Source organism: Cataglyphis hispanica, chromosome 17 (assembly GCF_021464435.1).
Source record: "Cataglyphis hispanica isolate Lineage 1 chromosome 17, ULB_Chis1_1.0, whole genome shotgun sequence".
Lineage (NCBI taxonomy): Eukaryota > Metazoa > Arthropoda > Insecta > Hymenoptera > Formicidae > Cataglyphis > Cataglyphis hispanica.
Window position 1 is genome coordinate 727760 of NC_065970.1, and position 9189 is coordinate 736948.

At 31.0% G+C, this 9189-nt stretch overlaps 3 protein-coding genes across 4 annotated transcripts; all 3 read left to right on the forward strand.

Annotated features, from left to right (window-relative positions):
- Positions 1–258: 258 nt before the first annotated feature.
- Positions 259–2742, forward strand: LOC126856106 (dual specificity mitogen-activated protein kinase kinase 6). 2 transcript variants are annotated; one of them, XM_050604315.1, is made up of 7 exons: positions 259–419; positions 601–771; positions 977–1142; positions 1228–1464; positions 1627–1806; positions 1890–2107; positions 2191–2742. In XM_050604315.1, the coding sequence occupies exons 2-7, from the start codon at positions 707–709 to the stop codon at positions 2333–2335; spliced, it is 1011 nt and encodes a 336-aa protein (XP_050460272.1). In that variant the 5' UTR covers positions 259–419; positions 601–706; the 3' UTR covers positions 2336–2742. The 2 variants fall into 2 exon arrangements, with proteins under 2 accessions (XP_050460272.1, XP_050460273.1); XM_050604316.1 differs by lacking the exon at positions 259–419 and having other exon boundaries at positions 655–789.
- Positions 2743–3913: 1171 nt separating this feature from the next.
- LOC126856109 (60S acidic ribosomal protein P0-like) lies at positions 3914–6374 on the forward strand. The gene is made up of 5 exons (XM_050604326.1): positions 3914–3970; positions 4445–4538; positions 4999–5409; positions 5512–5856; positions 6107–6374. Exons 2-5 carry the CDS (start codon positions 4485–4487, stop codon positions 6251–6253), a joined length of 957 nt encoding a protein of 318 aa, XP_050460283.1. The 5' UTR covers positions 3914–3970; positions 4445–4484; the 3' UTR covers positions 6254–6374.
- A 571-nt stretch (positions 6375–6945) lies between these two features.
- On the forward strand, positions 6946–8943 carry LOC126856116 (solute carrier family 66 member 3). The gene is made up of 5 exons (XM_050604340.1): positions 6946–7248; positions 7661–7827; positions 7891–8113; positions 8227–8347; positions 8422–8943. Exons 2-5 carry the CDS (start codon positions 7679–7681, stop codon positions 8553–8555), a joined length of 627 nt encoding a protein of 208 aa, XP_050460297.1. The 5' UTR covers positions 6946–7248; positions 7661–7678; the 3' UTR covers positions 8556–8943.
- Positions 8944–9189: the final 246 nt, after the last annotated feature.

Here is a 9189-nt window from a genome sequence, read left to right on the forward strand (position 1 = left end):
CTCACCAACCAAATATAAAAATTTCCTCTATACAAAACAGTGTGTGTACTAGTTACATATAAAAAAAAGTTCCCCTAAATAATTATCGGATCGCATAATTATGAAATAAAATATATTTGATTCGCTTTTTTACGTTTTATATCCTTTTTTCTGAAATTATTCATATCATTTTTAGGATATATTCGGATCTTTATGAATGAAAAATTATTAATTATATCGCGGACATCGTTTGCGCGCTTTTCAAATTTAACGTTGGAATTATTGTTGCAAAACTGCGGTTTTCCCGCGACCAACTTCAGGGGCGGTGTAGTTTAAGTTTGTTGAAAACTTCATATATGGGCAAGCGCGGAGTGTGACAGGAATACGGATATTTTTCGTGTAGCGATTCTGTCGAAGAAGAACGTGATGTTTTTCACAGAGTATGTAGACCATAACGCGGCGATATACGTCTCCTCGTGGCGATGCGAGGATGATGTTTCGATGTCGCATGCAAAGTCCTAACCCCGTGGAATAACTTAAACATCTCACGAACGTTTGTTCATCCCCGAATCCCGAGTGGGCATCGATTGTCAAATTCAGTGTTTCGTCTTACCTTTTCAGCTCGCATATGCGTTGTGCCCTTCAACGGCCATGAATTGTTTTTGACTTTCTTCTGGAACACTGCCAAATTCACGCGGACGCCTTTCATCGATTGTAGCTCGATACCATGGCTCTACGTCGTGGAAAACGCAATCTGAAACTACAGGTCTCTGATGAAGCGCCTGCACCAGTGTATGTAAAACTATGATGGTACTTTTGTTGAATATCACTGTTGTATTATATCTATATAAGACAATTCGTTGTACTTGTTATGTGATATTTGTTATTAAAAATTAAAAGATATAAATAATATTTGAAAAAAAGTAACTTTCTATTTTATACACATAATAAGAAACAAATGTATTCTTTCTATTTATATATTGTGTTATTTTTTTAGGATACCACCAAGGAATTTAGATAAACGGACTACTATTACAATAGATGAAAAAACGTTTGATGTTGAAGCTGATGATTTAGAAACTCTTTGCGTCCTTGGTCGTGGAGCATATGGAATTGTTGATAAAATGCGACATAAACAGAGTGGTACAATTATGGCTGTCAAGGTAATATTATAATAATTGTAGTTTTCACATCATTTTGACAACATAATTGTTTCAAAGAAAAAATATACAACTGATTTATTTACAGAGAATAACTGCAACTGTTAATACACAAGAACAAAAGCGTCTGCTTATGGATCTAGATATTTCTATGCGTAGCTCAGCATGTTCCTACACAGTACAATTTTATGGAGCCTTATTTCGAGAGGGAGATGTATGGATATGCATGGAAGTAATGGATATGAGCCTTGACAAATTTTATACAAAAGTATATAAACACAGTCGTGCCATTCCTGAAGATATTTTAGGAAAAGTGGCTTTTGCGGTATATACACTAATTACATTTAAACATTCACTATATTATTCAATAATGTGATTTCTTTTTTCTTTTGCTTTCTTTTATATTATTTTAATTTCTATTCTAAATTCTTAATTTCTTAACTCTTTAATGTATAAAGCATGTATATTTTTGCATTAATACTTGCAGGTAGTAAGTGCGTTACATTACCTCTACTCACAATTACGGGTAATTCATAGGGATGTTAAGCCTAGCAATATTCTAATTAATCGGAAAGGGGAAGTAAAAATTTGTGATTTTGGTATATCTGGTTATCTCGTGGACTCAGTTGCCAAGACTATTGATGCTGGATGCAAACCATATATGGCTGTATGTAACTGTAGAATCTTATTCTTGGAAACAGCCCATTAATATTCTTTCAATACATTCTCCACCATTATCTTTTTTTGTAGCCAGAAAGGATAGACCCGTCGGGTAATCCGTCGCAATACGACATCAGATCTGATGTCTGGTCATTAGGAATTTCCCTTGTTGAATTAGCCACTGGTAAATTTCCATACGAGTCATGGGGCACACCATTCGAGCAACTGAAACAAGTGGTAAAGGATGACGCTCCAAAATTACCTGCTGGCAAATTCTCTCCTTCGTTTGAAGAATTTATCAATAAGTGGTAAATGATGATACAGTAGGATTATTTCTTACTTTCAAATCGCACATGGACACTTTCATAATAATCTTTTCTAATCTTTTCAGTCTAATGAAGAATTACACTGCCCGTCCAAATTACAGTCAATTGTTAGAACTCGACTTTATTAAGGAACATGCTCAGAAGGACACAAATGTGGCAGAATTTGTTGGGGAAATTTTAGACTTACCGGAAAACGAACAGCCGGTATAGTATATACATTATTTTGACATAGCTTGCAATATAATTTGACTTGCAATTTATATTTTTGCAAGACAGTCATTTAATGTCATTCTCATATGTAATTTATATTATCATTCGATCCATTGTGTATTGAGACGTAACTGGCACTTGAATGATTATTTCTTTATTTATCATTGTTTTCATATAATTTTTATTAATTGTCTATTATAATTATAGTATCTAAAAGTTTGGCTTGAAAACCATTGTGTCTATTTCGATTCTAATCTTATCATTGAAAAGTGATTCATAATATATAATACAGATGTTTTTTATATATGATAGAAAGTAATATAAGAGTTAGCATTCATGGCATTGTGTAATACAATAAAGAAATAATAATATTAATATACACATCTTTAAAAACACAGATTAGAAGACCATATATATATATATATTACAACATTGAAAATTGTACATAATAATCAAATAATCCATGATCAAAATTTAATTTATTTTTCTATTTGAAATTGTTCCACATTTATTAGTGATGAATTGTATTGAAGATTATATTAGTCATAGGAACTGAATTTTGTGACATGGATGTTGTATGCATAGTATATATATATATATATATATATATATATATATATATATATATATATAAAAATATAAAATATATATATATATATATATATATATATATATATATATATATATATATATATATATAATTAATATTATATAGTGAGAGTATCTCTTGTGTAGCACTCTCTTTGAGATGTTTTTTTTTCTATATATGATTTAGCATCAAAATGTAATAAAAATTAATCTCGAATAAACGATTTCAGTATGAAAAAATTAATCTTTTTAAAATCGATAAAAAAAAAGAACTCAATTTTCCAAAATAAATTTTCTGTGAGAGAAAAAATCTTTGCAGAAATTTTATTTTCTTCTAAAGTATGTCTTAATTTTTCATAACCAAGCTTATTAAAACCAGAAGTTACTTATAGAACAAAATCTAAAAAATATTTCTATATATACATATTCTTCTTTCAAACAGTTTCATAAAATTATATGATAAACGTAAATTAATTAAATTAAAATTGTCGCGTGTAGTGCATTTCAATTACATTGTATTACATTAGCTGAGATATGATCTAAAAATTAAAAAACACTACCGTTGACTTTATTCTAAATAATCGCGCGAAATATTTTTTCTATATCCGAAGCTGCGGTCGGGAAGACAAATATTTCGAAGCATTGCATTAATAATTAATTAGGATAAAAAAAATCTTTAATCTTTTTATCTTGGTTGATCAATCAAACGTTTCGAAGCATTTCTAGCAGTCTAACATTTTCTCGACCGCAGCTATAGACATAGAATGAATGGCTCTTATTCGATTAAAACATGTTCATGGCAGTGTCATGAGGAGGATGCCTTAGGCCTCTTTTGCGCAGACGCGTCAACACATTACGCGGACAAGAAACGACGTGCAAGCCAATCAACTTCTTGGTTTTGGATAAGTGTAAGTCGATTGGCTATCGCATTTTATGTCGCATTGCCGCATTCTGTGTGCAAGACCTAAGTTTGGCCACATTTAACTTATTCTAAAACTTCCGTTTCCTTCTTCTTCATTCTCCATTACGGCGTTTTACTTTGTTGAGGTATATTTGAGCAACGTATTTCTGCAATATGTTGTAAAATTTATATATTTTAAATTACTTAGCTTACAATCATTAGATATACTGCATATATATGTGTCATTTTATATAAAAATAAAACATATATACTAAATAAATATTTAAATAGAATTGTATTTCAGTCGGGAGGTTAATGATACCATGTGGTTTTGGATATTGAATATGGAATTAAAAATTTGTTCGTTTCTTTATATTATTTTTTGAATTTTAAGAAATTTTAAGACACTACATATTATTTGCTTAAATATATATTAAAGTGATGACAAAAAAAGCACTTATTCTAAAAATACGAGAGCACATTTTGTGAGGGCAGTTTTGTGATACTCGTATTTCATTCATGAATTTATTATAATCTAAACTAAATATTAGTATCATTAGTTGTAGTTACTTTTTTAATATATTAATATAATTTTGATTTTTATTTTAAATGATTTTCAGTCCTTAAATTCCTACAAGGTATCCCTGCGCACATTTCACGATGGGTAGGGAGGACAAAACAACATGGAAGTCAAATTACTTCACTAAACTTGTTGTAAGTATTTCTTTTTGTATTTACATGCATAAGTTATATAAATGATAAAAACATAGATTATTTTTTATATTTTATATATATATATATTTTTTTTTAAGTGTGCTAAGATTAAAAATTGTATTAATTTCTAATGGTTAATTTTATATGCAAACTTAATAAATTTATATAATTTGCTTTTGTTATATGTAAATATATATATATATATATATATATATATTTATTTATTTATATTTATATATTAATATGTTTCAATTATTTTTGAATTAAGGATGAAAACATTACACGTCTGAAGATCTTGGTTCACGCATTAGAGCTAGAAATAGCTGAACCCACTAATGCGTCAAGATCATGGTTGAAATATTGTGTAAAGACACAGTCTGAACTATATATAATAAAATACAACACATACACATACATGTGCATAAAATATAATGATTTTTATTTTTTATAAATATATCAGCAACTACTGGATGATTATCCCAAATGCTTCATTGTGGGCGCGGACAATGTCGGTTCGAAACAAATGCAACAAATCCGTATGTCATTGCGTGGAAATGCAGTGGTACTGATGGGAAAAAATACAATGATGAGAAAAGCAATTCGGGGTCATATAGAACGTAACGCGGCATTGGAGAAGTTATTACCTCATATTCGTGGTAATGTTGGATTCGTTTTCACTCGAGGGGATTTGATTGAAGTGAGAGACAAATTGCTGGAAAATAAAGTACGCGCTCCTGCCAGAGCGGGGGCTATCGCACCTTTAAGTGTCATCATTCCAGCCCAAAACACAGGACTTGGTCCTGAGAAGACTTCTTTCTTCCAAGCATTGAGTATACCAACTAAAATTTCCAAGGGTACTATTGAAATTATAGTAAGTATTTATATTTTGTTGAGTAATTTTTTGTTAGAGTTAATATTTTAATTTACTATTTCATGAGATTCACTAATGTAATAATGTAATATCAAATTTCAGAATGATGTACATATTCTTAAACCTGGTGACAAAGTGGGAGCTTCTGAGGCTACTCTCTTGAATATGTTGAACATTTCTCCATTTTCTTATGGATTATTAGTCGAACAGGTTTATGACTCTGGTACTATTTTTGCACCTGAGATTCTAGACATCAAACCTGAAGATCTTCGTGAAAAATTCATGGCTGGAGTTGCAAACTTGGCTTCAGTTTGTTTGTCAATTGGTTATCCCACGGTCGCCAGTGCACCGCATAGTATTGCAAATGGCTTCAAAAATCTCTTGGCTATTGCTGCTGTTACTGACGTCGAATTCGCGGAAGCTGCTACTATCAAGGAATACATCAAGGTATAATTTCGTACATATTACATTATCTTATATATTTTTATTTTTCAAAACGAATAAAATGATGAAAACATTACGCGTCTGAAGATCTTGGTTCACGTATCAAAGCTAGAAATAGTTGAACCCATTGATGCGTCAAGATCATGGTTGAAATATCGCGTGAAAACGCAGTCTGAACATAATAAGCATAATATAATATTTTTTTGTACATTATTAGTCACATTTAAGAGAATTGGAAATTGCTTATTTGTAGGATCCGAGCAAGTTTGCTGCTGCCGCCACCGCTGTAGCGGCTCCGGCAGCCGCTGCTGCTGACGCTACTGCTGCAGATAAGAAAGAAGAAAAGAAGGAGGAATCCGAGTCTGAGGATGATGATATGGGCTTCGGTTTATTTGATTAAAAATAAAAATATTTTTGATCGAATAAAATTTTAACCATCTAAAATTTTATTCTTCATTATCATTAATGTATTATTGCATTATTGACAACTAATTTCAACATAAAATTTCTATTATAATAGAGACCCGAATTTATTTCCACAATCGCTATTTTTTTTATGATCTATACTATTTATAATTGCGTGATATAATCTCGTACATAAATTGAAGCAGTGATAGAAAGTATATTTATAACATGTATGTATTATATATATATATATATCAATGTTTAACTTTATGGCATCATTAGCAGTAAAATTGAAATTTTTATAATATGCGCTTTTTATCAGAAAGATCTCTAAAAGAAAAATTATCTAACAGTAAGAATATGAAAAAATAATATAATTTTGTTATTCATATAAAGTGATAATACTGTTAAATAACATCAAAATCGACGATGATATCGAAAATCTAAAGCTAATATTAGATTGTCAAGATGGTCTTGTGCTCTTATCTTTCATACGTTAGAATTTCCGGATCGATTAAAAGGTATTACAGACCCAGATAAGAATTATAAGCATCAAGACCAATACTGCATTATCGATATTCCTGATAGATTATCGATAATGCAGTAATCTGTATTAATATACCGTACAAACGACATTTTTTCTAAATAGTTTGTGAGTGTATCGCGAGAGGGAGAGAGGATTGCAATATAACTGAGCGTAATAATAAGGTGATTATAAAGTGTGGAGTGATAGTGAAGAACCTATAGTGCAATGTGAGGACGACCTTGGTGACCCGCGAGAAGCGAGTCCGCGACGCTCGAAAAAGCTCGCGATTCGCTCGATGCGATGTTTCACACATATTTGGTTGACTTGTACAAGTGACAGAGTGGAGTAGGATAGCAAGCTCTCATCACACTCTAGAATAGACAGGTGTCAAATATCGCAACGATCGTACCCTCAGTAAGATGCGCGCGCGCGCACTCGCTTTCGGAGTAATCTGCAATAAAAAGGTAAAATATATGACATAAAAATGTGATCAATGTGTCAAAATTCGTCGCGATGTCATTGAAAAAAGTATATACAATAATCTGCAATTACCGCGAATAGTAATATCAGCACAAGAAAATAATGTATATTTTTATAATTCATATATCAGTGTGATCTATTTTTGTAACTTTCTCTCTTTTGACGTAACAAATTGTGATTTTTGTAAAATAAAATAGCAAATGCGAATGATCGTTTTGCGCGGATTTTCTTATAAACATATGTTTCACAAAACGCGATACTAGAATTTGAAATGTGTGCGCCCGACTTTTATTTACAGAGAGATTAGATAAGGTAAAATAATAATTCGCCGATCGTGTAAGAATTAATATGAAATACGCTGAAAATATCATAGTTTAATTTTTAAAATTTTTATAGTAACAAAAAAGCGCGGAAATGGCATTGTTGCAACAACTCGCGGACTTGTTGAGCCTGATAACGATAGGCATGTGTTTCGTATTGAAAATTCCGCAAATATTAAAACTGGTTTCTGTGAAATCAGCTGACGAAATGTCCACCCTAGGATTATTCTTAGAATTGACGAGGTAATATTTCGCAACGACTGCACTCTCGTTTTTCGCAAATAATCAACGATATTTCTTTTTCAGTTATACTGTGATGACTAGTTACAATTACACAAATGGATACTCAGTGCTATCATACCTAGAGTATCCGATAATATTAATGCAGGAATATATACTGATATTTCTCGTATTAAAATATTTAAACAGGCTCAACATTTGGTCCTTTTTATGTGCCGTTATATACTTTGCGCTGAGCGCTTGTTTGTTGTTGGAAATTGTTCCGAAAATCGTACTTACATTTCTAGCGGTTAGTATAAGATGATAAATATATTGCAAATGATTTTTTTCTCATGCAAATATAAATACTTTAAATTATTATTCTAAAAAAGTCTTTCGAAAGATGCACATTTTATTTTTTAGCCTATGTGTACTCCGATCTCCGCTTCCAGTAAAATCGTTCAATTATTGGCTATACTTCGCGCTAAAAATGCAGAATCGGTGTCGCCCCTCACTTGGCTTATATCCGCCTTCACGAATTTGAGTAAGTTTTCAATTTTATGCGTGTAGCATAATTTGCGAAAATGTATATTAAATATAACAAATTTTATATTTCAGCGAGGGTATTCACAATATGGATGGATTCGGCCGACGTACTATTACTGGGAAATTTTATCATCTCAATGTTACTGAGCTCCAGCATTATGTTCTCCGCTCTTTACTACAGAAGTCGATCATTGAAGCGAGATTAAACGAACGGAAAATTGTATAAATAATAATCTAGTCGCAAGCGTATTTCGTGAAAAATTGCCGATTTACACGGTGTGTATATTTGTTAATAATAATCAAGAGAGATATATTCTATCTTATTCTCGATAATAAAACGTAGAAATTGTTTTTCCTTCTACATATAACGGTTTATCTATTTTGCTCATATTTTACAATATTGTAGGTAGAGAGGAATAAAAAAATATACAATCCAAATGTTGTTTATAATAAAGATAATAACATAGAGTTCTATTATTAATACATCTTGATTATAAATATATCTGAGAACTTATAATTTTAAGGAATATGGATATTTTACATGTTATATGAAAAATATAATTTAAAAATTAAATACCAAAATTAATGATAAAATATATTTTCTTACAAGATTAATTCTGTTTTTACGAATTGGTCTGTGTTGCAAGATAATGCCGGAAAAAAAGAAAAAGAGAGAGAGAATTATAAACAAGATATTGTATTCTATATAAGAGAGTATATGCGTGTCTGATGCCATGTGGACTCGATCTTTATGGATTATCTTCCTAAATCAGTGATCTTCAAAATTCAGCTGAGTCTCACAATCATGTCATCCATGGAGGAAATAATAACAAGTAAATT